General features: G+C 41.6%; 2 protein-coding genes across 7 annotated transcripts in view; one reads left to right on the top strand and one right to left on the bottom strand.

Annotated features, from left to right (window-relative positions):
* Positions 1 to 264: 264 nt before the first annotated feature.
* Positions 265 to 21,194, bottom strand: LRRC42 (leucine rich repeat containing 42). Of its 3 annotated transcripts, none has more exons than XM_042951442.1 (9): positions 20,993 to 21,194; positions 19,672 to 19,704; positions 14,963 to 15,449; positions 9,513 to 9,644; positions 8,224 to 8,342; positions 6,338 to 6,426; positions 6,055 to 6,168; positions 2,453 to 2,537; positions 265 to 764 (listed from the first exon to the last, which is right to left on the bottom strand). In XM_042951442.1, the coding sequence occupies exons 3-9, from the start codon at positions 15,433 to 15,435 to the stop codon at positions 490 to 492; spliced, it is 1,287 nt and encodes a 428-aa protein (XP_042807376.1). In that variant the 5' UTR covers positions 15,436 to 15,449; positions 19,672 to 19,704; positions 20,993 to 21,194; the 3' UTR covers positions 265 to 489. The 3 variants fall into 3 exon arrangements, with proteins under 3 accessions (XP_042807376.1, XP_042807374.1, XP_042807375.1); XM_042951440.1 differs by lacking the exon at positions 19,672 to 19,704 and adding an exon at positions 15,583 to 15,728; XM_042951441.1 differs by lacking the exon at positions 19,672 to 19,704.
* A 65-nt stretch (positions 21,195 to 21,259) lies between these two features.
* HSPB11 (heat shock protein family B (small) member 11) overlaps positions 21,260 to 27,117 on the top strand; it is a 31,794-nt gene continuing 25,936 nt past the window's right edge. Inside the window, exons 1-2 of one of the 4 annotated variants that reach the window (XM_042951446.1) lie at positions 21,825 to 22,759; positions 23,474 to 23,608. In XM_042951446.1, coding sequence (XP_042807380.1) covers positions 22,731 to 22,759; positions 23,474 to 23,608 — 164 coding nt within the window. In that variant the 5' untranslated portion in view covers positions 21,825 to 22,730. Of the gene's footprint in view, positions 21,334 to 21,824; positions 22,760 to 23,473; positions 23,609 to 27,117 lie in introns of those variants that run through there. The other 3 variants (XM_042951449.1, XM_042951447.1, XM_042951448.1) reach the window with 3 other exon arrangements.

Here is a 27,117-nt window from a genome sequence, read left to right as displayed (position 1 = left end):
GCTGACTTTTCCGAACTCTAAAGTGGGGCTAGTACCTATCTTCCATTGTTGCTGTGAGGACAGGGTGTGGCACATAGGCATTCAGTAATGGAAGGAAGACACACAGACAGACACACACACACACACACACACACACACACCCTCTTGGCTGGGTCACCCTGTAGTAACAAATCATGCTAAGCCGCCTTGTTAATTCACTTGGCCTCCTATCCCAAACCAAAGTGGTGTTTCCTGTAGCTCCAGTCTACATTTCACAAGCAGAACTTAAGGACAGCAAAAACGTTTATTTGAAAAAATTACTATGTATTGAAAATATACATTAGAAATTATTACATACTTCCATAGCATTCCCCTCCCCCACCACAAAAGTAGAAATATCCACTTGCTATGCTAATGCCATAGGTAAAGTCAAACAAAAAGGAAAACACCATCAGCCCCCTTTCCTCATACATAAGAGTAGGGGGAAAGAGGTCAACTCCTATCTACCAATCAGTAGGAATTTAACAAGTCCCAGTCTTCCACAGCAAGACACACGTATTTCTGCTTTGAAGACTGTGAAGAGTTGCTCTGTTCCTTCTCTGGCTCTTCAAAAGCTCTCTTCTTGCTCTTCTTTGACTCCTGGCTTGAGACAGCTTCGCGCTTCAATAGTGGCCCATGGCAGTCTGGGGCTTTCTCTTTATAGAACTGGAGTTTCTCAGAAGAGTTCATGTGGGTATCTGCCAGGGCACACTTCACAGGGGCTTCTGTTCGAGCCCGCTTGCCATCTGTGAGGGTGACAGAGGGAGGGGCAACGAGTTGACTATGCTGGTGTGCTAATGCCTGCCCAAGTCCAGAGAGATGATCCAAGGAAAACGACAAAGGCCTTAACAGGCAGAGGTCTGGATTAATTTTATTCTCTTCTGAATGCCCTACAGAGGAACAGTGGCATGTGCACTGGCACAGGGTGGAGGCGTGTACTCATGTGGGAGTACGACAGATTTGGATTCAAATCCCAGCTCTGCCACTTCTGGATAAGTGGCCTTGGGCAAGCGGCTTCTCGGAGATTCAATTTTCTCAGCTTTATAAGGATATAAATCCTATTTTATGAGGGTGATGTGGAGATAAATGAAGCAACATATAGAGTGTTCAGCTCAATGTTCGGCACAGAGTAAAAGCTCAAAAAATGTTCCCTATTATTCTTCAAAATCTGGACTCTGTCTTCTAAAAAAGAGCCAAATTTGTGGCACACTCTAGCAAATGATCCCACCTTATTCTATAGTTTTTGGTATGCCCTGAATTCTTATTTTGCTACCTTTATTTTTCCTTCATTTTGATTTCATCCCTTAACTCTTTTAAAAAATTATGATCAAATATACTTAACCTCAATTTACCACTTTTATAATTTTTGAGTGTATAGTTAGTTCTGTGGCATTACATACATTCATTGTTGTGCAAACATCACCATCTTTCTTCAAAACTTTATCATCTTGCAAAATGAAATGATATACCTATTAAACAATAACTCCCTATTTCCCTCCCCGCCAGTCCCTGACAACCACTACTCTATTTTCTGTTTCTCTCGACTGTTTTAGGAACCTCTTATAAGAGGAATCATATAACCTGTTTCTTTCTGACTGGCTTATTTCAGTTGGCATGATCTCTTCAAATTCCATCCATGTTATGTCAAAACTTCTTTCTGTCTTAATGCTAATATTCTATTATATGGAAATACTACATGTTATTTATCCATTCATCTTTCTTTTCTTTTTTTTTAAAGATTTTATTTTTGGGGCACCTGGGTGGCTCAGTCAGTTGAGCATCCGACTTCGGCTCAGGTCACGCACGATCTTGCGGTTTGTGAGTTCAGGTCCCACACTGGGCTCTGTGCTAACAGCTCAGAACCTGGAGCCTGCTTCAAATTCTGTGTCTCCCCCCTCTCTGCCCCTCCCCACTCATGCTCTGTCTCTCTCTCTCTTAAAAATAAATAAACATTAAAAAAAATAAAAAATAAATAAGGATTTCATTTTTAAGTAATCTCTACACCTAACATGGGGCTCAAACTCACAACCCAGGGATCAAGAGTCACATGCTCCACCGACTGAGCCAGCCAGGTACCCTTATCCATTCCACCTTTTGATGGATACCTGCGTTGCTTCTATCTTTTGGTTACACTTAATTCCTTTTTTAATGTTCTGTGCTCTATCCACTTTTGTGCCGCTGCGAATCTTTTTTGAAACAAAATGGGATATTCATACAAACACACACGTACATTTAATAAACTACTTTCCTGGTGTAGGTGCTTGAGGCTAAGTGTGAACTTATGCTGTAGCGTGTTGAGACAATACAAGTTTTGATGATCTCCTTAAGTCAATACCATCATAATTACTTTTCCCACTGGGTTAAGATGGGCTAACTGCTTTAAGGGTGCAAATAACCTAAGGGCAAAAACTCCAAAGAAAAGGAAATTTCTTACAGAAGTGTTGAGCTGCTGTTCGAGGCTCCCCGGTTTCTCGTGGCTTCACAGCTTCTGAAGTCACACGCTCCCATTGCAGAACAATCTAAAATGCATTTGGAAAGATTTGAATCCGAACAAAATCTCAAGTTTTCCTTGTTTCCTCTAGCTCCCTTTCCAGAAACACAAATCCCTGTGGTAATCTTACTTCAGATGACAGGTGGTAAGAATAACCAAGTCAAGCCTGGATTTTCTGTTTTAACACATAAGGTGATCAGAATACAAACATGTTGGATATCTGTGTTTCCATGACTCAGGAAAAATCTATGAAGCTGATTCCCTATTTTCATCTCTATTGCAAGCTAGAAAAAAGTGCCTATTCTCAAATTAAGTAATAAAATGTAAAACCTTAGTCATAATACTTTTCACACGTTCCTAGACTCACTTCCATGCCTTAAATATACCAAATACAATTCAAACTCTTGTACGTAAAATGCCCATGTTTCCATATTCTCATCTTTCATGATCAGTTTCCATTTTTTAAATGTTACAAATATATTTTTATTATAAACTACTACAAATTCTTTTGGAAACTTGGCTGAATATAAAATATACATAAACAAAGTAAGCGATTGTTTCACATACACAAGTAACAAGAACTTTTAATTTAATAGTAGTCATTACAGTATGCAATGCAACGATCCTAAAGAAAGTCGAAGAAAACATTTCAGGACACAGAAGCAGGACAGCACAAGAGTGTAAGAATACAGACCCAGAGTTAGTGCCTCCACTTACTAGCCAGGGTACCCTCAGCAAGTGATTTGATTCTTTGGTCAGTATATACCACACTAGGCTCTTGGGAAGATTAAATGAGGGGTTTAGCAGTGTCTGGACGCAGGAAGCACTCAGTGAATACCAGGTATCATCCCTTCCAGGATAACTTCCTGATTGTGGAAAACGGGTCAGATCCAAGAGAACGCCAGGATAAACCAAACCTGGTGACTCAGTGGGCAATCAGGAAAATAGTGCTTCCGCTAACACTAGTAAGAATATCAAGAGGAAGAGCTGCTGGGGGAAAGGGAAGAGGAAAATGAGCTTGGTTCCGGACACATTAAATCTGGGGTGCACGGTAGAGACTTATGGACAATATTTAGGAACGGGTCTGAAGTCTGATGTGTCAGAGAAGGTAAAATCTTCCCTGCAGGGACAGTTAAGGTGCTAAGATCAGTTAACATCACCAGGAGAGTGAGAGAAAACAGAGGAAGGGAGGAGGAAGTGAGGAATCAGCAAGAGCTAGAGGGAGAAGCGAGCAGGAGTCAGGAGAAAGGCCAGGAGAGGAAGGCATAAGGCACGTATGTTTATACCAGTACTGCAGAAAAGTGAGCAAGGTGGAGAATGAGATCACATGCCACCTTCAAGAAAACACCCACCGCAGAGCAGCGGAGACCAGACACCTAGATTACAAGGGAGTAAGAGCTGAGTGGGCAATGAGGAGGGGGGCAAGATCGCAGAAACCAATTCACGTCTGCATTGGGGGGGATGAAGAACATGTTAGAAAAAAGGTAACTCATGTTTATACACAGAAAGAAAGCGGCCAACAAAGCATGAGACTGAAAACTGAAGGGTGGGGCAGCAGAGGAAAAGAACTGTTAGTGACCTATACCAGAGAAATGTGGAGATCTCAGGGACTGTAACTGAAAAACAAACACTGACATGCTTATCCCTAGAATAAAGTGGCACACTTGACCCCTTGGATAGGAGGGAAGTAGGATATGGTTGAAGAAATGGAAAAATTCTGAGACATTGATAGGGCAGTATGGGGACTCCTGTTAGCGGCCATCATTTTTCTGTGTCACCTGGGGAGAACGAGGCAGGAGACTGGAGTCAGCCTGAAACATTTCAGTGGGGATCAGCCAGAGATGGGTAAAATGCTGCGGCCACACTTTAGGGGCCTGCTCAGGGGGATGTGGACTGAAGCCGCGTGTGTGAAGGAGCCCCATCAACTTAAAGGCACGCCTCTCTTTGCTGACCTTTGCTTTATTACGTTTAGCAGATACTGTTTTTTATGAACTAGAGATCTGTGGCAATCCTGTGTAAAGCGAGTCTATTTGCATCATTTTTCCAACAGCATCTGTTCACTACATGTCTCTGGTGTTACATTTTGGTAATGCTTGTAACACCTCAAGTTTTTTCACTGTTATTACATTTGTTATGGTCATTAGTGACAATGACTTGCTGAAAGCTCGTGACAATGGCTAGCATGTCTCAGCAATAAAATATTTTTAATTAATGTAACGTACTTTACTTTTTTAGATATAATGCTGTCACACACTTAACAGACTACAGTATAAACAGAAATCTTATATGCACTGGGAAACCAAAAAATTCATTTGACTTGCTTTATTGCAAGATTTGCTTTATTACAATATTCGCTTCATTGAGGTGATGTGAACCAAACCCACAATATCTCCATGGTACACCTGTACTTCAGGCCAGGATGCTAGGTATTTTACTTCATCCTCACTAAGCTATTTAAGAGAGGTCCTGGTTTCTGCATTTTACAGATGAAGAAACAGCAAATCCAAGTTGTCTAAGTCATGTAGCTATTGGGCTGTCCAGCCAGGATCCCAAACTCCTGTCTCTTTGACTCCATAGCCTATGCTCACTCCACCATATCATGTGCTACCAAACTTCATTAAACCTTTGTTTGACTATCCCACATCTGTCCCAAGTCCACTGGATACATATAGGATTCATTCAGTGCTACAAACCTTCTGGCAATGCACTGTTGTGATTATTCTAGCATAACGTTTTCTGGACAAATGTCAAAGTGCTCCTAAAATACTGACTCACCCCTTCTTGATTACTTACACGGAGGTGATGTTACAATTAGGCAGTTGGATAGGTCCACCATCATGCATTATAGTGGAGCCAAGGAGGAATTCAGAACCAAACATTTTGGTGGGTCCTCTAGGCCTCCACCAAGAAATATTAAAGTGTGTGAGGAAGAAAGGCACGAGCTACAGGCAAGCTGCCGTCTACTGGTGCTCTACTACTCGGTTACCTTCTGACTTCCTATTTAGGTCTATACTTTACCAAGTTGAGGAAGACCACCAAGAAGACATGAGAGAATCGAAGCCAAGAAGTTGAAAATGGGAGGGTTTGCTTAGTGAGAGGACAGAAAAAGGTATGTCCTCACTAAGACTCTAAGAGTTAAGAAATTGGTCCAAACTAAGGAGAAGAATCAGATTTGAATCCTAAACAGTGTAAATTATTCTCTTTTCAGCATTTATCTACATGCTAAGGGAATTTGTCCTAAAGTTAGGTCATATTGCTTTTTTGCATAGCAAGCCAGAATATGCTTTTTTCTGAGTTGTTTATAACATGGCATTTTCTCCCAGGGTGAATAAGGATGAGACACAAGCTAGTGACCAGAGCAAGAGATTTAAGGATCAGCATCTAACACCTTGCTTTAAGTAGCTGGGTCAGTTAAAGGCCATCAGTGTCTCCGATTTGACATGAAGACGGCCATTCATTCAGACTACCAAGAGGATTAATGTTTGTTCCAAGTGTTGACTGAAGCACTTGGACTTCTCACTGTGGGAGAGAAAAAGCTGCAGTACCTGGTCAGCCCAGCCCTCTGTCTTGCAGTTACTGTGATCAAATTCCTTCAAAGGCACTTTGGAGTGGACAAGGCCTATGTGAGTCTGGAGCTTGTGTTTGATGGCTTTGATGTCCTATGAGGGAAAGAATAAGAATGCACACACATCTGGTCAATTCGTGCTTACTTTCAGTAGGAAACAAGTACTATCATAAATACCAGTTCTTTTGAAACACCAATTAGCAGGAGCCAAAAATATCTAATTGTCAGTCTGGAGAAATAAGAGAAGGGAGCAAATGTCTTACCTTGAGCCCTGTCCCAGAAATATCTAAACAGTTTAGTTTTCTAAAAGAGAAGAGGTATCCAATGCCCGCATCTGTGATCTCAGGATTACCTAGATGCCAGAAACATAGGTTGTATTACAATATACAGTATAACTAATACTAAAATCCAACAACAAACTCAGAAAAAATGCCAAACAATAAAATATAAAGTACTGAGTGGGCAAACTTTGCAGAGAAAACCAATGTAAGGATCTTATCTTTATCCTGTCTGTAATATGGAAAAGCCATACTAGATGACCCTTAAGATCCTTTATAGCTCTAACTTTCTAGGAGCTGGGGATTAGCAGAAAAATAAACGGGGGCACCTGGGTGGCTCAGTCAGTTAAGTGTCCAACTTCGGCTCAGGTCATGATCTCACCGGCTGTGGGCTCGAGCCCCGCATCAGGCTCTGTGTTGACAGCTGAGAGCCTGGAGCCTGCTTCGGATTCCGTGTCTCCCTCTCTCTCTGGCCCTCCCCATCTCGCACACGCGCTCTCTCTTTTTCTCAAAAATAAACAAACATTAAAAAAAAATTAACCAGGAAGTTATCCCAAAGGGTTTAATTTGGAGCTTTATGAAAGCAGTATACATGAACATGTATTAAAATGGTTTATCAGACTTTGTGCATGGTTATTTCACCTCCAAAGTTAAAGATTTATTTTAAAAATATATGTATTTTTAAGCTATGAACCTTTCTTTTTTCTTTTAATGTTTTTATTTTTTGTTTTAGAGAGCGAGAGCACACACGCACACATGAGCATGAGCAGGGGAGGGGCAGAGAGAAACGGGGACAGAGGACCCCAAGCAGGCTCTATGCTGACAGCAGTAGGCCCGATGTGGGGCTTGAACTCATGAACCTCGAGATCATGATCTGAGCTGAAGTCTAACGCTTAACCAACTGAGCCACACAAGTGTCCCTTTAAAAAGATTTTCAAAGGTATTTAGACATAGGACAACCACTACTAACTTGCACTGTTTTCAGAAGCCTTTCTCACATATTACCTTCTCAACTCAGACAGTACTACTTGAATCCTCAAGGCCATAAACACAATGCCTGGCACATTCTAGATGCTCAAAAAATATTTGCTGAATAAATATGCTTTCCTGGGAGGGAGACTGGACATTCACTATTGTTTTTGTTCTACAGAGGCTAAGGCTCAGGAGGTTAAATAACTTGCTCAAGGGTACACAGCCGCTAAAAATACAGCAGAGCAAGGACTGTCCTCTGATCTTAAACCCCTGTTCCTTTTATTCTTTTGACACCATACCAACCTGCTATATATTCAATGGATGCTCAGCTAAATTGTAAATGATCTCTACCAACTTTCTACCACTGAAATCAATATCTGGTTAATCCTGAGAAAGTTATCACAACTGTGAATTCATCCAGATTGTCATCAGACAAATACTGATTAAAAAAAGACCTAGGTGACAGACACCATGGATCAGCAACTCAAAGAGAGAGGAGCCACATGTCCTTTATATGTGCCATGAATATGATGAAAGGCTGTTCTGTCTGTACACAGTAAGTGACCCAGATGAATGTGGAAAGGCTTTTCCTATTCTTTTTTTCAGGACTGCTTTGGCTATTCGGGGTCTTCTGTAGTTCCATATAAATTTTAGGATTGTTTGCTCTAGCTCTGCGAAAGGTGTTTCCTATCCTAAAGACGTGGCAGCGTACAGGAAAGGTATATAGTCAGGAGTCAAGAGCCTCTGGCTTTAGTTCTGCTCTGCCACTAACTTCCTATGGCAGCTAGGAAGGGTCACCTCCCCTTAATCTTACCATCTCTAAATTGATGGGGAAAAACTAGGTGATTTCTAAGGCCATTCTTCCAACGTTAAATACTATAATTGCTAATAAAACTTACAAGATAAGTCTAATAATGTTAGATTTTCAAGGCCTCTTTTCATCACTCGAACTGGTGCTGTCATTTTCCGCACCCCGGCATCAGATAAACAATTATCCTTCAGGTGGAGTTGAGTTACACTAGAGAAACAAAGTCCATACATAAATCACTTAAACAGAGTTTGAGAAAGTCCACATATATAAATTTCACCTAAATACCTAAAATACAAAATATCCTCCACATCCTGTTATTTCACACCCATTGTGTTTAACAGCTAAAAATCTTTTGTTGCTATTTACTGACGGTTAACTTAGGGATCAAAGTGTCAATGTAGTACTAACCTCAGATGGCAGAGGACACTAATAGTATATGGTCAAATGAGGTAAATAGGGACTTCATGAAGGAAATAAATATACCCTGTTTAACACAAAAGCTGCATTCATGACAAATCCTAAGTGAAAACCAAAACACTCTATGTCAGGAAAGTCTATTAAAGAATTTCTATGAGAATTCATTTTGCAAAGCAAATAATCCTCTAATTTTAACTAGCTTTATGAATCCAGATTTTCAGATTGGATTTTTAGGTATACCCATAACCCAATCCATCCAGCTAACCTGAAATTGTGTATTAATTTGCTCCACTGTCCCCCACACAAGAAATCTGAACCTTTACTAACCCCACACAAAAATACCTTTGTATGGGGCACTGTGTAGTGTCGCTGTCTGAGGCAGGCCCCAGGAAGCTGGTTAGACTTAACTTTGTAATGCTGTTATCCTTCTGGATGTTTATGAAACCACAAAAAACCCATCTGGCCTCCTTTCTGCTGGCCAGACTAACGGGATCAGTTGGTCTATTTGTGAATGTGTATAAACTGGGTGATTTTTTAAGATTATGGTTCTTGAAAAGGATTAGGCAGTGTTTAGTAGTTTACGTTTTAAGTAGTTTATAGTTCAATGATAGTTAAAGTAAAAGAAAATGATTGTAGATACCTGTATAACTATCTCATGCTAGAATAACCTAGGACTGGACAAATTGAGAGCAAAATTATTTTCACCTCTGGCAGTTTCCTATACTACATGTTGAAATAAAGGTTATTTATAAAAGGAACCAGCTAACTTACTTTCCTAAGACCTGTCCAATCTATATTGCTTATGCTCAATTAAAGGAGATTGAAAATGTTTTAGAAAAGAGCAAAAATTAGCAAATAAACACAGGATTAGGAAATAACCAGCATTCTTCAAGATGATCCCATTGGAACATTCTTTAAAAAAATAAAACAATTCATCTACAAGTAGTGGCAGGTCAATACCTAGACAGGGCCTCATTGGTGAGATGTTCTAGAAGTTCATGCTCATCTCCAAGCTTGCAACAGGAAAGATCCAGGCAGGTCAGCTCCCGGAAAGACTTAATCTCCTCAAGTTTTTCTGAAATCACCAGGTATCTGTGGGGCATGGAGGGCAATCAACAACTTTTTCTTTTTAAAACGTTACCATTTATGGTTTTGTCAAACAGTCAACATTCTATCAGGACAAGGTACTATGTAATAAGCCGACTTCACCAACTACTATGTAGGCACAGGTTGAGTTTTTAAATTAGTAAATGTCTTCAAAGTCTTTTTACATGATGGTGGGATAAAATCTTTAAATAAAAATGTACGAGCAAAGGCAAGACACAAGAGAAAATATCTGCTTTTTCAGAAGACAGACCTTGGTGTTGGTGTTGGGCCCTATGGGAGGATTTCCAAACTTTAGGATACTCAAAAACTTAATCATTCATTTTTTTGAAGTTGCCTTTTACCTTATGCTCAGGATCTACTGGTTTGAAAACTGGAATATGACCTGGAACTCTGGGTTCCAATCTCTGCACGTCCCCAAGAATATACCAAGAGATATTTGGCAGATCACATTTTCTCTCTTCTATTCAAACACATGCTTCAGTAGCTGCTCACTCCACTGTGCCTATTAACTTTACTCCAAAAGTACGTGCAGCATGATAGACTCCAAAGACTCAGTCTAATTGAGATGGTTAAGACAAGTCTGTGAGCACAAACAATTTAATTACACTGGAGCACCTTGCCAAATGATTATCAGGAAGCATCAGGCAGGCCTCTGGAGAGGAAAAGAAGATCAAAAGGGCATTTCACAGCCCGGGCCTCCACCCTGCTTTCTAGTTGTTCATCTATTTCAGATGATGTCAGTGAGAAAAAATCAAAAAGGGATTAGGTGTGACAGGAAACAGAGGAGAGGATCCTAAAAGAACAGGGAAACTAACTTGTAGCAAGAGACTGCCCTTCTCATCCATTCTCCCCATGGGTGCCTAAAGTTTCGATTGCAAAATGGTATGCTAGGATCAGTGGAGTTACACTTAACAGTGCTCACTTCTCTTTTCTGTCAATAGGATCACAATTACCAAAAACAAGATGGAATAATCTGAGGGCAAGAGGGGAGTTATATCTCTTTTCTTCCTATTTCCAATCAAAATAAGATGTGCTGAAGCTGATCACTGGCCTGACGGCTAAGTACAGATGGCCTGGGGCATTGATACCCTCTCTAAGCTGCCTGGTGACAGAGCTCAGCTGGGTACACAATTGAGCCTTATTTACTCAGACATATTTTAATTGCACTGTAAATAAAGCTGCTGTTTTCCATCTTCCAATCACAGAGTTGAAGTGGGTTAATGGGGATTTGGGGGATTACTGGCAATCAGAGAAAGGAAAACACACATCCTTTGATCAATTAACCAAAATATTTTCAGTAATTCTGAAACAAGGGTTATCTGCAAAGGACCTAACAATGTATACTTTGATTAACAAACATTACAAAATCAAGGCTGAGAAACCAACATACAAAGCCACAGGCACTACTAGATGCTTATCTAGGACATGACAAAGCTCTAGGGTCTTGCTCAACACTGGTCTTCCAATTTGCCCCATAGAGTTCAGAATGGTGTAATGGAGAAGCAACATAAAGAACACAGGCTTATTTTTGTGTCAGATACACCTGAATTTGGATTTTAACAACCCTAATTACTTGTGTGACTACAGAAAGTTACTTAACCTCTCTGATCCTCAATTTCTCCAGCTAGAAAATGGGGTAAAGGATTACTTCTTTTAAGAATTACTAAGAAAATTAGAAACAATATTCCAAAAACACATGACATCTTATAGAACTTCATTCAATGGTAGCTATTTTTTTATTTGAGGCAGAGAGAAAGCGCGCATGCAAGTGTGAGCAGAGGAAGGAGCAAAGAGAGAGAGAGAGAGAGACAGACAGATAGGGAGAATCCCAAGCAGGCTCTGTACTGTTAAGCACAGAGCCCAATGTGAGGCTTGATCTCGCAAACTGTGAGATCATGACCTGAGTCGAAATCAAGAGTCAGACACTTAACCCAATGAGCCACCTAGGAGCCCCAGGATGATATTTTAAGAAAACATACTTGCCTCCCTGTGACCACCAGTGGGTTTAAAAATCACTGGGCTTTCGGGGCACCTGGGTGTCTCAAGTCGGTTAAGCATCTGACCCTTGATTTTGGCTCAGGTCATGATCTCACAGTTTGTGGGATCGAGCCCTGTGGTGGGCTCTTGGCTGATGGCAAAGTCAGCTTGGGATTCTCTCTCTCTCTCTCTCTCTCTCTCTGCCCCTCCCCTGTTCATGCTTGCACGTGTGTGCGCACACTCTCTCCTTCTCAAAATAAATAAATAAATAAACTTTAAAAAACCCAAACCACTGGGTTTTCAACACAAGGAAGAAATAGTTTTATACGGTTGGGACCCAGCTGCAAAGACACTGGCTTCTCCTTCTGACAAGCAGCTTTGTGACCTACCCCAAGACAGCAAATGACTGAACATCCCCAATCATCTTATTTTCAATAATTTTCTCAGTCTCTTTCTCTTTGACTTGAACTCTTTTGTGCTGGTAAAACCTTTCCTGCAGCAGCATCAGCCCTGGATTGTAAATGCAAACCCAAATCTCTTGTCCATTTCCTATTTTTCCTTTGGGGATTCTAAAGTAGAAGGGAAGTTTGGAACCATAATTGAAAATCTTACTCTTGTATCTGAATAAGACAACAAAGTTGAGAATTGTTGCACTAAAACATGAATCAAAAATCATGTTAAAAATGTTTCTATTTTTCTGACTATAAAAGTAATACAAGTTCCTTGTAGAAAAAATTAAGAAAATTTGAAAAATTATAAAGAAAATTATAACGGTACATAGACATCACAAATGGATAAAAAGTATTTTTGCCATCATAAGAAATACCTTAGCTATAATGGTAGATGGGGGAAAAACAGAAAACAAGTTATAGAGTATATTTCCAAGTGTGTATTTGAAAATGATCACCACATATAGTGGCCTTATGAATTTCTTAAAATTATAGCTTTATGTATTTCCCAAATATGCACTGCCTTTATAAAATAATTTTAAGATACGGTATGTATCATCCATTTATTTTTCATTGTTCTAATTTTTCTACAATGAACATAAATAACTTGGAACAAAACATGAAGGAGTAAAATGTATTTTAAATATATGAGCTACAATGAAATATTGCTTAGGCTTTTTCATTTAGGCAAGGTAATTCTTTTTTCTTCTGGCAGAGGCCCCAGGTTTGGTCGTGACTGACCACAGCACAGAGACAGAGCTTTTAGAATGTGCCTGCTCTGTTCCTAAGTCCACGGTTCTGCTCTCATCGGCATGTGTTTATGCCTTGTCTTTTTATAGTACAATGTTAGGACTGGGGTGAAACCATTAATTCCGTGAGCCAATTAAATAAAGATTGCTACTTTTTTGTTTTTGTAAGCATATGAGTTTAGCTTATGCTTTCTGGTATGACTTTCTTCTCTTATATGCTCTTCTTAGCCTTGTTTTAACACTCATATTGACGGTGCATCTTAATAGTAAGCTACCTTTCACATTTTCCAATCACAAGAAAAGTTCACACAGTGGCACACTAATTTTTTAAATCTACAGGTGTTGATGGCTAATGATTTTCGAAATATGTAAAGAAAGCAAAGTGTGTAACAGTGTAAGCAGTATGCTGCCACTTGTATAACAAAGAGGAGAGTTATAGATGTGTGTACATGTGCGAGATATCTCTGGAATGATGTAAAACTGTGAATAGTAGTTGCTTCTGGAAAGATAGAAGATAAAATGGGAGATTGTTTCACTTTATATCTTTTTGTGTTTGTGTTTGAATTTTCCATGCACGTTTTTAAAGTTTTTTTTTTACTAAAAAATGCTCATTTTACATGATGGAATAAAAACTTTAAATAAATCAATAAAAGCATGGGGCGCCTGGGTGGCTCAGTTGGTTGAGTGTCCGACTTCGGCTCAGGTCATGATCTCACAGTCCGTGGGTTCGAGCCCTGCATCAGGCTCTGTGCTGACAGCTCAGAGCCTGAAGCGTGCTTTGGATTCTGTGTCTCCCTCTCTCTCTGCCCCTCCCCCATTTGCTCTCTCTCCCTCAAAAATAAAACTGTAAAAAAATTTAAAAAAAAATCAATCAATAAAAGCATATGAGCAAAGGCAAGTCACAAGGGTTGCTGTTGGGACCTGTGAAAATGAGTCATGGGAAGCCTCACTAAAATGAAGAGGGGAGTTTTCAGCAGGGGGAGCTCTTAAGCCCTATCACTAGGAATCAACAGTGGACCCAACAGAAAGAGCGAGCCTTGACCTTAAATGGACTTGACCTTTCACGCAAACCCTAGTCTACTACTCCCAGCCAGTAAAGAAACTGTTTTCCTCATAACCCCCCCCCCCCCCCCCCGCACCCCCCGCCCCGGCAATAGCTTTACCAATGAAAAGTCACCACACTTTGAACTCCTAGCTTGCTCCAATGACTTTTAGTTCCAAACAACCTTCCCACCTTCCTTTTCTCCTTAAAAGAGTATGCCTTGGGATACCTGGGCGGCTCAGTTCATTGAGCTTCTGATTCTTGATTTCAGCTCAGGTCACGATCTCATGGTTTGTGAGTTCGAGCCCTGCATCAAGCTCTGCACTGACAGCGTGGAGCCTGCTTGGGATTTTCTCTCTCTGCCCCTCCCCTGCTCACTGTCTGTCTGTCTGTCTCTCTCTCTTTCAAAATAAATAAGTTAATTAAAAAAAAAAAAAAAGTATGCCTCTCCTTTGTTCCCTTGGACTTGCCTGTGGTTTTGCCATAGCTTGTTTGTCCCAGGTTGCAATTCTCTTTTATTCCTGAATAAACCCATCTTCTGCTGATAAAATAACTGGTAGTTTCTATTTTTAAGGTGAACAGATCTTATGTGAAAATTCCCAAACTTTAGGATACTCAAAATTTTAATCACTATTTTAAAGTTCCTTTTTATCTAACGTTCAATATCTAGAGGTCTGAGAACTGGAACAGAGCCCAGAACTCTGGTTCCTAATCTTCACATCCCCAAGAGCATACCAAGAGATATTTGGCAGATCACATTCTTTGTCTTTTCTGTTTTCTCACACTAGAAAAGTTGGGGGGGGGGGGGGGGGTTGGAGTTGGTAGATGAGTTATTTTTTTACTGAATGGAAGAGTGGTAGCAGTCAAGTAGTGGCAAAGAAATTTCAAAATAAAGCTAAGGGTTTTCTGGTGGGGGTAGGGAGCGAGAAAGAGTGATTTTTCTCAAAATGGTCTGCCACTTTGTATTTGGAAGTTTTAAATTGAACTGCTATTTGATGGGGGAAGCCCCCAACCCCACAAAGCCTGAGCACTAGACAGAATTAACACACCCAATAAAATACTCGATATCCCAATCGGAACACCCACCTGTTTCGCAAACACAGGGAGCAAAGCACCAGACTTCCATAGGCCTCAGTGAATTTCTGTAAAGCCCTCAGCCCTGCACCTGGCTCTGTGAATTTCTGTCTGGCTTCTGCAGCAGAGAACAGCTTTTCAGCAATCTGCTCAGGAAAGCCAATAAGGGAATCAATATGATCAACATTGTCGGAGATAAAGCCCAGGACGAGGCTGAAGAGAGATTTGGCAGAGTACCGAAGATTCCCCTCCCGGGTATATGTAAAGATGAAATGATCAGTCTTCTCTTTCTGTGCAGTATCATCTTCCCTGTTCATGCAAAGCTCCACAGAGAAGCCTTTGGGAAACAGTCTGAAAGGCCTTGGCTTCTGCAGGCTACTCTTGACACCATCCAAGGCCAGATTGACCATGTGTAGCTGACCGTTTTCTCGTACATAGATAGGTCCTGGGTCCAGGTGGTTTTCTGAGTTGAGGTAGTAAGACATTGCCTTGGTTGCAACTGTAAAAGCAAAGCACAAAGGAAGCAATCCAATTAAAATGCCATTTGTAACATGTAATTTCATCTTGCTGTGCCCAGAGCTTTACAAGCCTACAAGGAAGGCCCTTTGGTTGGTTGGGGAAACAAAGCTTACCAGTTGCCTGTGAACTCTGGCAATGAAGGCTGCCTCTATTGCCTCTACCTGGAATGCCGTTTCTTACTTTCTTCCTTTTCTTTGTACCTGGTGCACTCCCACTCATCTTTCAAAAGCCAGCTCAAATCTTATTTCTAAAATTCACCCTGAGGAAGTTACAGAAGCACGCAGAGTCACTTCCAAGGAAAGTCATAGCAGCTCAGTTGGTAATAGCAAAACAACTGGAAACAACCTAAATGTCCAACAGGGGTGTTATTAAATAAGTTATGACACATCTGCACCATGGAACGTATGCAGTCATTAAAATCCTAAATTTTTTTACTGATTTGAAAGTTACAAACAGTACATAAGAAATTTACTATTTCTGTTTTTAAAAATATATTTATGCACAGAACAAAGACCAGGAACTAATAATTCCCTTGCTACCTTGGCACCTTCCACATCTTTGTTGACTCAGTGTTCCACTACTGATTTATTTCTGGGCCTGTGTTCTACTGATTTGAGCTTCTTGAGGAGAGGGACTGTGTTTAATTCATCCAGACTCCCTAACATAGTGCTCTGGCATATAACAGTCCCTGAGCAGATATTTGTGGAACTAAAGTTTACTCATTTGCTAAGCCTTACATAGACCACAAGCAATACGGTTTTTTGGATCTACAAAGAAACACCTCCATCACAAGAGCTAAAAAGAAAGCTATTCTACTCCTTGGAAACATCATTATCTCTTAAGGTTCTATTAGATACTTTTGAGCTAAGGCAAAATACCAAAAACAGTGGGCATTTATGCAATCCTATGGGTGACATTTTGTGCTCAAGCATCAATTGGAATATCTGTTTTCCTGAGACACTGTGAGATTTCAAAAATACATGAGAAATTGCTATGTTAAATAAAAGTGTTTGATTATCATTTCCACAGCAACTTAGAAAAAAATTTATATATGTCAAATAGCTGCCATTATCTTTAAATGACTCTCTCCGCACCTAGGTGGCTCAGTTGGTTAGGCTAAGTGACTTTTGATTTTGCCCCAGGTCATGATCCCAGGGTCATGGGATCAAGCCCCGCATCCTGCTCTGCAATGAGCATGGAGCCTGCTTAGGATTCTCTCTCTCCCTCTAAGATAAATAAAAGACTCTGGCTTTTAAAGTGAGCTAACCCAGCTTCTTCTGCATCCGTGCAGGGCTGGGATGTAGCTCTGATGCCACGTAAAAGCCAACAAGCCAGTGATCAAAAATGCTGAGTCTCTGGAGATCAAACAGTGATCCTGCTTGTGGGCATCAGTGCAATCCATGTTTCTCTGGAGGATAATTACGTGTATAAAAGCACATCAGAAAGAAGGGCCCTGCCTAGCCTGACAGCCTCACCTTTTCCTGCCCATCTTCTTATGCCCTACCTTCAGCCACGCCACACTATAAGTAAGTTGGCTGTGCTCTCTTATCCCAATGGTCTTTGCCCATTCTGCTCTCTTTGGTTGGAACATCCTTCTTTGCTTTTCTGACCTAGTTAAGCCTTACTCTCATTACCAAGCTCAACCACCATCCCTCTCCTGGGAAATCTTCACTAACCCCTGCACCAGCGCATGCCTGTCTGATTTTCCCAGAGGGCCAGTGTCTCCTTCTCTATATATAGCATGTAGCACTGTGTACTATGTCTGTTCACTTGCTAATGTTCTCAGAGCTATGAGCTCTTTGAAGGCAAGACACTTAATGGATTCGTCTCTTTTTCCCAGGCCCAACACAGGGCCTAGTACCGAGTAAGCCCTCAACAGATACTTGCTGGACTGAATGAAAGGAAGGGTGAGACCTCAAAGGGACAGACTTAGTGCTCTGAGCTGCAGGGCCTGATGATACTGTTGCTAGGAGCCAGCTCCTCTTCTAGGCAACAGCTGCAGGCTCCTCCCCGACTTGCCAGACCCTTCTGCAGGTGGAAGAAGCAAAGCACATGATGGGAGTATATTGCTACTGGTACTACCAGGGGGAAAAAAAATCTAAAACCCAGAAAAAAAAATTCCTGTCACAGTGGCAGCTCTTCTAACCCATACTCTTGCCAGTATTCAGTGCCTGCTGCTAAGGAAATGCCTCTCTTATTCTAAGCTCTTCATCCAGTAGAGATAAGTGTCCGGCCCCTTCAACCTCACAGACTTTAATCTTGAGGATGAGAGACAAAGCAGAGCCCCTCAGTCTCTATCCCTGGATTTGGACATTTAGAGCCCTACTCTACCTGTGGATCAGAAATTTGCCACCAGGCATGGCCCTAAAAAAGAATGACTTGACTGTAATATGAGAAAGGCAAATTCAATGGAAGATAACATATTATAACGAATCAGCACACTATAAGCTCCCTGACAATGAAACAGGGTGTGCCCATCCGTATTACCCCTAACTCTCACCCCAACAGTGTGTTCCACAAACTTTGGAGTCCAATGGACAAACGGATGAATGACCACTTCGGGTGAAAATCAGAAAAGTCTGATTCCATCCAGCAGAGGGCACAAGCAACTTGGGAACAGAGTAAGGATGCTAACCCAGGCTGCCCCAAATCCTGGCAGCTTCTCTTTGCATCGATCACTTTCAAAAAAGGCATAGTTCTGGCTATATTTTACCTCTAAAGTACTCATCAAATGCTAGTTATCTTTCTAAATGATGAAAGAAAAACCCAGTATTTCCTTAAAAGTAAACCTACATTATCTGTCCAGAAGCCCCAAGGCTCCTCTGCTCTTCAATTGAAGGTACTTGAGTAACTAACCTTGGTTCAGGAAATCCAGGTAACCTTTGATTTCTACTACTAACTTTGTGCATCTCACATTCTCCCAATAAGAAGCTTCCGGAGAGTTTGTGAGGTACTATAGAATGAGCTAAGAATTAATGTTTAAACCTTTCAAGGTTAAGAACCATAAAGACAAGAGTATTCCACATAAAGCTTCTGTACTTGGTTTTACTTATGCCTGGCCATTATACACGGTGGTCTATTATAAATGGGCCCTCAGGCAACAGGGCCTGTGCTATACCATGGCAAAAATCCCACACAAACTGGAAAATTAAAATAACTAGTATCTGTCAGAATGTCTAGTTGAGATCTGTATTAACTATATTTTATATTAGATCAACAGAATGACAAGGTATTCTGATGGTCTCCCAGCTGGTCTCCAGAGAGGCAGTTTTGTAAACCATACAACCTCATAGAAAAATATCATGGGGAGCATGGGTGGCTTAGTTGATTAAGTGTCTGACTTTTATTTCAGCTCAGGTCATGATCTCACGGTTCATGAGTTCGAGGCCCATGTTGGGCTCTGTGCTGGCAGCACGGAGTCCGCTTGAGATTCTGTCCCTCTCCCTCTCTCTCTCTGCCCCTTCGCTGCTCACTCATCCTCTTTCAAAATAAACTTTAGAAAAAGAAAATATTACAACAGTGTTCTATTCAGTCACCACAAATGAGCCAAAGTTATCACAAAACGTATCATTTCATCAAATGAAAAAAATGTAACCTTACTACATTAAGAACTCAGTTCTTTATAGCCTCTAAATAAGAGGCAAAAAACAAAAATAACTCATAACTAAACATGGCAACGTTTTACAACCTGCAACCAGTTTACCAAGCAAAAAGCAGGACCATCCCACGCAAATGGACTGGAGGGAAGGAATCGGAGACAGAAGTCACAGGATTAAAAATGTGAGCTGAGTCTATGGCTCTCTAATTTGAAGTAAACACTTTCCTTAATTTTAGTAGGTAAAGTAACAATCCCCTAAGAATAAATCATACTGATGATGATGATACTGGGTGTGATAGCTACCATTTATTAAGCACCGACCGGATGTTAAGAACCGTGCTAGGTACTCTATTAAGTGATCTCATGTAGCCCTTGACAATCCTTTGAGATCAGGATTGCCACTTAACAGGTAAAGAGGCCCAGAGAAGTAAAGTAACTTACTTAAGGCACAGAGCTAGTAAATGGCAGAGCCAGAATTCAATCTCAAGGCTGTATTACTCCAAAGCTCAAGCTCTTTCAACTGCATGATACTGTCTCTCAAGAATAAAAATATGACATCAGCCTTAAGGATTAAAAAAAGATGTTAAAAATTAATCTCACCCACCTGTTTGATCCTTCTGGTATTCACTGGCTTAAGCTTGGGTGGGGGGTGGGCAGAGAGGAGATTAAAAAAAAAAAAAAAAAGTGGACATCTGAAGAAAGAGTTGGTGGGAACAGAGCCAGGACAGAGCTACACTGAGGCCTCCCTTCCTCCCTCTGCCAGGGCAGAAATTACCCACATCCACACACCAGGAAAACATCTGTCAACCCATGGCCTTCATCCCAAGGCTGCAGACACCCTTGGTTTATTTGAAAATGCAGTATTCTTGAGAAAATTTCCACACCAAAATTTGAACAGAAACTAGTTTCAAACCACCAATACCCAACTAACAGCCTTACCTGCATTGTTTTGTGTCACCATCATTATTCAATTTTTAACTCCTCGCATTCCCACCGCCACCCCCCCAGCACTTTCCTACCTGCCTTTTCACCCCTACCCTTTGCTTTCACACCACACCCAGCTCCCTACTTCCCTCCAGGAGCAGGCCAATCTCTTCTACATCCTGACACTCTTACAGTTCTTCTACCTGCCAACTCTAGAGCTATTCACACACAACCCAATGTCTACACCCCAAATCCTCACCTCACTCCCTTCATCCACTCCCAGCATCCCTGCCCTGACTTCTCACATCTCAGGCCCTTCCAGTCCTTCCATGGCCCTTGTGAAATAAGGTTCTCGGTCCCAAACACGGTCCCAAACACCTTATTTCACTTCCACCTGCCTCTCCTTCCTTCCCCACACTGTTCCACCCCCATCGATTCCCCTGTCCTTTGCCAAGTATTCTTCCCTTCCTCCCACTGTCTGGGATTCCCTCTCCTAGGACGACAATCTCTCCATCCCTTTTCTTGTCTTCTGTCGATAACCTTCAAAATCCCCTTCCTTCATGCCTCACAACGCCCAACTTCATAATCCACAGCCCCAACTTTTCTCCCCTACCCCCAAGACCCCACCCCTTCTATTCCAATCCTGATCCTTTCCTTCTTACAACCCTCAAATCCCACTTCGTTTTCCCCTTCCCCAGTACCTCAATTCTCCACCCCTCCCTCAATTCCCACGCATGCCCCTCCCCGAGCCCGCCCAAAGTGACCCAGGTCCTTTCTCCCACCTTGCCCCCAACTGCCCTACCACGGCACCCCGACCCCACCCGTAAACCCATCTCCCATACCCCTATCTCCTCATCCTCACACCTCTCACCCAAACCACACCCCAACCCCGTCCCTCCCGGTCTACCCCTCCCCCAGTCCGCCCCTCCCTCACACCCCGCCCCCGCCCCCACTCGCAGCCCCGGGCTGCGTGAGCGGCCCAGCCCGCGGCCGCCACCTACCTGTGCCCCTGCCCGGGGCTGCGAGCGGCAGCTTCTAGGTGGCGGCTCCCTCCTCCCGCAGCGCGGCTGATGGGGGAAGCGGCTCGGCGCCCCGGGCACAAAGCTAGGGAGGGTGGGACCGAGAGAGGTTGGGAGGAGGGAGGGGGCTGGGGGCGACCTGGCGCTGTGGGACCGCGGGACTGGCGGGGGCGGGGGAGAAGGCTGGGCTGGGAAGACGCGCGTGCGCGGAACCCGGCATGAGGGGCGGGGCCGGGCTGGAGGCGGGGCCGGGCCCCGGGCTGGAGACCTGAGGGCGGAGGGCTCGGATCCGGGAAAGGTGGAGATTGCGCATGCGTGTTCGCGTAAGGGCGGGTCCCCTGGGTCCTACAAAGCCCCTGGGATTAATATGAGGTGGGGGGAGGGTAGGCGGCGCGGGCTCGGCCGCTGCTTTGAGGAAAGGCCCTAGGGTGGGGCTGCGTAGTTTAGCCGCGAAGTTAAGGAGAACTCGGAGGCGGGGCCTGCGGGAGAGGTGGGGCAAAGAACGCGGAGTCGAGATGGGAGCGCGCCCCGAGAGCGCGGCTGAGAACCGGGACGGATTTCGCGGGGCGGGGCCTGTGGGTGGGGTGGAGCGAAGAGCTCGAGTAGAGAAGTGCGCGCTCCCGGGAACTCTTTGGAGGCCTGGAGTAGGGGGCGGGGCTAGGGGTCGGGGCGCGCTGCGGCGCGGCGCGGCGAGGCGGGGCGGGGCGGGACGGAAAGGAGGTTCCGGAGCCTGGACTGTCCGCCCGCCTGGAGCTAACGGGAGCGCAGGCGAGCGGGGCGGCGGGGCGGTGGGGATGGTTGGGCCGGCACCTGGGTGGGTGGGATCCTGGCTGGACGGGGGCGGACAGAGCGGGGAGCTGGTGGAGAGGCGAGCGAGAGTGGGGAGGATTGCGAGGAGACGCGCGGCGAGGAGGTGGAAGGCGGGAGGGCGCTGAGAGGCGGCCCGAGTGGGGACATGGATGAAGTCTGACGCAGACACCAGTGGCATTCCACGAACTTTTTTGAGCCCTGAAATGATGTTTTCACTCTCAAAAGTGAAAAACAATTGCAAATCGAAATTAATAAGTCTACCAAAATAACCTCTCAACTGGTACATAAGCCATATATTATGCATCACGATGTGGGTTCATTTAATACATTTTATACAATTTGGAGTGGGGCGATCAAGTCTGAGTGTTTAGGACCCTCGGAAGTCCTGAAATGGCCTTGAACTGAGAAGGGTTTGGGATGGAAGCGAGGAGGTAGTGTCAGAGCTGATTTGCCTTTCTAGGGATACCAAGCCGAAGGCATTGGCCCCTGGGAGTACCAAGTCAGGGATACTGCGAAATTGACTCCTCTAGGTTTTCAGAAAGGGACCAGAAATGTCATGTGAACTGGAGATTAAAGGGTGGCTAAGTCGCCCTGGGTTTAGAGTACAGGATAAGACATCAGGGAAGTCCAGGGTCAGGGACCTTAAAAGGTGCAGAGGATGGCACCTCAGAGTGCACCCCCTTTAGTAAACTGAGGCCCTAAGGGAATACCTGATTTAGAGTAAGGTATCCCAGGGTGGGGTTTAGACTACATCGCAAACCTGCATCTTGTAATTGTGGAAGCAACATATGTACGGAGTTGTCTGGTGGGTTTCTTTGGGGCTAGTTTGCCTCTTTCTTATTAACCACAACAAAGGAACCTTAAAGAGAACTCAACTTCTGCCATTAAATAATTACATCCAACACAGGAAATGGGAAGGATATTGACGGACATAAGGAGGTATGAAGTGAGTTTTGTGTTAAAGTACATGTTGGCTTCCCTCAGACAACTTAGATGATAATGTGAGGCAAGAAAACTGAACGTTTAGCGTATATCCTTTCCTTATTCATATACTACACATCAATGCTAGATACTTTTCCCTAAAACATAACTTTTTTAAAGCATATTCTCTGCTTAAGACTCCAACCCCCACATTTCCACCCCCAAATATATTACCATAAGGTTTTTCCACTTCTTTATATTCACATTTTGGGCTAGATAATTATTTGTTGTGGGGGACTGTCCTGTGCACGGTGGGATATTTAGAAGCATCACAAAATGCCCACTAGGTGCCCATAGTAGCGCACGCGCGCGCACACACACACACGCACACACCAAGTTATGACAGCAAAACTCTTTAAAAATTGTTGGGGCACCTGGGTGGCTCAGTCGGTTAAGGCAACTTGACTTTTGATTTCAGCTTAGGTCATGATCTCGCGTCATGACATCAAGCCCCACAGGGCTCTGCACTGGGTGTGAAGCCTACCTAAGATTCTCTGACCCTCCCCTGCTCTGGCATGAGTGTGTTCTCAAAAAAAAAAAAAAAAAAAAAAAAAGGAAAAAAATTGTCATATGTCCCTGGGGGACAAAATCACCCCAGTCCTATTGAGAACCGTAGGATAGAGCCCATTGACTTTAACCTGGCTTTTAAGATTCTTCATTATCTGTTCTCAGTCTGTCTTTCCCAGAACGTGATCCAGTCTCAAAGAACCACCAATGCAGGAATCCTTTCTTTAGTTTCCTCCATAAATTATCTACTTGTTTGGGACATTTCAAGGATGGAAAAGACTTAAAACCTTTACTTTGCCAGTAAGTTCTTTTATCTGTGATGTCTTTCTTCCTGTTTAAAATTTGTATTTGTTGAGTCCAGTTCTCCCTCTTGGAGTTGTAAAAGAAAAATTCTAATCCTTTTTTCGTTTTTGAACACTTGTGATATTAATCGCATTTTTCTCTTTTGAAACATTTCAGCTCCTAATTCTTTCAACTTTCTCCATGTGGTAGTTCATAGATCATCATGAACTTTTTGTTTTCCTCTGACAATATGAAGTCTGACAATGTCCTACTTAAAATATACTACCCAGAACCGAACATGATTCTGGATGTAGCTCACATTATTACACATAACATAGTATAATATTTGTTGCCTGTTTGTCCATCTTCCTTGACTCTGAGCTTGAAGGCAAGAACCAAGGCTTAGTCACCATCTTTGTCTTAGGTTGTAGTCATCTTTGCATTACTAACAAGCACAATGCCTGGTCCTTAGTATTCACAAATTTTGATGGATATAGTTCCTCCTTACCTCTACTGCTATAATCTAAGATAGTACTCCTCTACCTTTGGGGGGTGGATATGTACACTCTTGCCCTATACTGTGACTTTGTAGTGAACCAAACCGATAACATTTTACATATCTAGATCAGTGGTCAGCAAACCACCCTTCTTCTGTAAAGGGCTGGATAATAATTATTTTCACCTTTATGAGCCTTTGGATCTCTATGACAATCACTGTAACACAAAAGTAGCCACAGACAGTGTATACATGGATGACCATGACAAGATATTATTTTAATTTTAAACAGTAATTTAAAATAAAAAACATTCTCAGCTGATAGGCCATACAAAAGCAGATGGCAGGCTAGATTTGGCTCAGAGGCAGTAGTTTGCCACCCCCAATCTAGACCCAATCCTTGTGTGATTGATTTTTTAAGTCTGAGTATGGGCGTTTATTGTTATCCTTATTAAATATATTATTCATCATACCCCATCTTTCTGCCTTGCTCAGATCTTTTTGTGTGCTAATTCTGTCATCCGGCATATTACCTGACATCCCAGCTTTGTGTCATCCGCAAAATTGATAAGCATACTTTTTCCATCTTTAATTAATAAAAATGTTGAATGGCATAAAGACAGAGGTCTTTCATAGTTCATTCTGTTCCATTAATCATCATTCTTTGAGCATAGCCACTCAAAGAGTTATAAATATCTACCTAAAGTACTGCCTGTCACCCAGCCGACATTTCTCCATCTGGTCCATGTGTATCTTGAGAGGCTTTGTCTGAAGTTTTGTTGAAATGTTCAGAACATGTCCCTAATTGGTAGTGACCCTATCAAAAAAACAAGAAATGTTTGTTATAATCTTTGTGAACTAATGTTATTGCTCCTTCCTATTGTACTACTCTCTTATTTATCTTTTCAAGGTTATCGTTTTAATACTGAAATTTATTAATTTCAGAATTTTGTTGAAAATTAACACCCAAATTCATTGATCTGTATTTCTAGGAATTTATCATCTTTCTTCAAACTAGTGCTAACAGCATCTGACACTAGTTCTCTGGTATCGATAGTATTAAATGCAAGAAAAAAGCCAAAAAAAGAGGCACAAGTAGAAAATGTCAGAACATATTCCTTTTTTCTTGACCAATCTCACCATGGCTTTCAACTCTATAATACTAGATTTTTAAATTACAATAAAAATGAACTTTATGCCAATAAATATAAAGACAAGAAATAGATAATATTTTTCAAAATAGAAATTTCAGAATTGATTCAAGGCAGTGTGGAAAACCTGAAGCGAACAATTGAATTTGAAATAGTAAAAACAAAAAATTTGCCTAGAGAGATTTTAGCAGGCTTACAGGATCAAATAAGCTCTGTCTTATATAGATTGCTCCAATAACTAAACAAAAGGGAAGCTCTCCAACTTGTTTATGTTGGGAGTACAGTCTTGATTGTAAAACCAGATATGAACTGAATAACAAAGGAAAACTACAAGCCAGTCTCACTTAGAAATGTATCTCTAAAAATTATTATTAGCAAACTGAATCCAACTCTGGATAAAAATGGTAATATACCTTGGCCACATAGGTAGAGTTTATGCTAGGAACTGAGGATACTATAACATTAGAAAACCTTGATTTCATTTATCACCTTATCAATCTGTAGGAATTGATCATCTTAGTAAATATTAGAAGAGCATTTGTTAAAATTCAATGTTTATTCATGGAAAAAACTAACAAACTAAAAAGAGAAGGAAATTTCTATAACCCAAAGAACAGTATCCAAGAAAAAAAGCCTTCAGTGAGCATCACATTTAATGATGAAATGTTAGAAATATTCCTTGTATGGCAGAGAATAAGATTTTTTTTAAATAATGTTTTTTTTAATCCCATTTACAATAGCAATAGAAACCATAAGACATCTGAGAATAAACCTAACAGAAGAGGTGAAGATATGTTTAGGGAAAAGTAGAGAACAATTTCAGGACTTAAGGAGTCTTAAATGAAGAGAGATGCTGGATCCATGGATTTGAAGACTCATTATCATAAACATGATATTCTCTCCAAATTAATCTATAAATGGAATTGAATTGCAGTCAACATCTCAAAAAATATTTTTCTGTAGCTTAAAAAAATCTTTCTTATAATTAAGGTACAAAGCATAGACCCAAACCAGTTTTGAAAATTAAGTAGAAGAATTTACTTTATCAGATATCAAGACTTGTTATTCTATCCTTTTACTTTCCCTCTATCCTTATATTTAGAGCATCTCCTGAAAAGCGTATCTGCTGGGTTTTTTTTAATGTTTATTTTTGAGAGGGGGGTGGAGACACAGTATCCGAAGGGGGCTCTGCACTGACAGCAGCAATCCCAATACAGGGCTTGAACTCACAAACCGTGAGATCATGACCTGAGCCGAAGTCAGACCCTCAACTGACTGAGTCACCCAGGCACCCCATCTATTGGGGTTTTTAAAATTCAGTCTGATAATGTAGTGTTTAGTTTATTAACATTTAATGGAATAATCAGTGTATTTATGTTTAAAACTATCTTCTTGCCATTTATTTTTTATTTATTGATTCTTCTCCTTGTTGGCTTTCTTTCAGATTAAACAGGTATTTTTATGAAATCCATTTTTTTTCTTTTCTATTGGCCTTCTTCCTATAATTTTTTGTTTTGTGACTTTTAGTGGTGAATTAATTCTAATCCTAGGATTACAACATTCATCTTTAACATCCTAATCTACTTTGAATCAATATTATATCACTTAATGTTCAAGAACCTGACAAGGACTCTATGAAGAATAGTCTCATTTATCCTTCTTTTGCCTTTTGTATTATTATTGTATTTGTTATTTCTATCTGTTAAATCCCTATCATTCATTGCTATTTTTTAAATTGTCAATAGTTTTGTAAAGAAAAATTTTATATTTTTTTATTTTTTTAATTTTTATTTATTTATTTTTAATATGAAATTTATTGTCAAATGGGCTTCCATACAACACCCAGTGCTCATCCCAAAAGGTGCCCTCCTCAGTGCCCA

This window comes from Panthera leo, chromosome C1 (genome assembly GCF_018350215.1).
Source record: "Panthera leo isolate Ple1 chromosome C1, P.leo_Ple1_pat1.1, whole genome shotgun sequence".
In the NCBI taxonomy this organism is placed as follows: domain Eukaryota; kingdom Metazoa; phylum Chordata; class Mammalia; order Carnivora; family Felidae; genus Panthera; species Panthera leo.
The sequence above is the reverse complement of the archived record's forward strand: the minus strand, read 5'-3'. Positions and strand labels throughout refer to the sequence as shown.

What these genes read in the sequence shown, in the direction of transcription:
- LRRC42 (XM_042951440.1), bottom strand. Translation starts at nt 15,688, where the DNA reads ATGAGTGGGAGTGCACCAGGTACAAAGAAAAGGAAGAAAGTAAGAAAC. An exon ending in TCCCTGTGTTTGCGAAACAG is followed by an intron (nt 9,645 to 14,962) that starts GTGGGTGTTCCG and finishes CATGCCCCACAG; the next exon opens with ATACCTGGTGATTTCAGAAA. An exon ending in ACCAATGAGGCCCTGTCTAG is followed by an intron (nt 8,343 to 9,512) that starts GTATTGACCTGC and finishes TTGTTTCTCTAG; the next exon opens with TGTAACTCAACTCCACCTGA.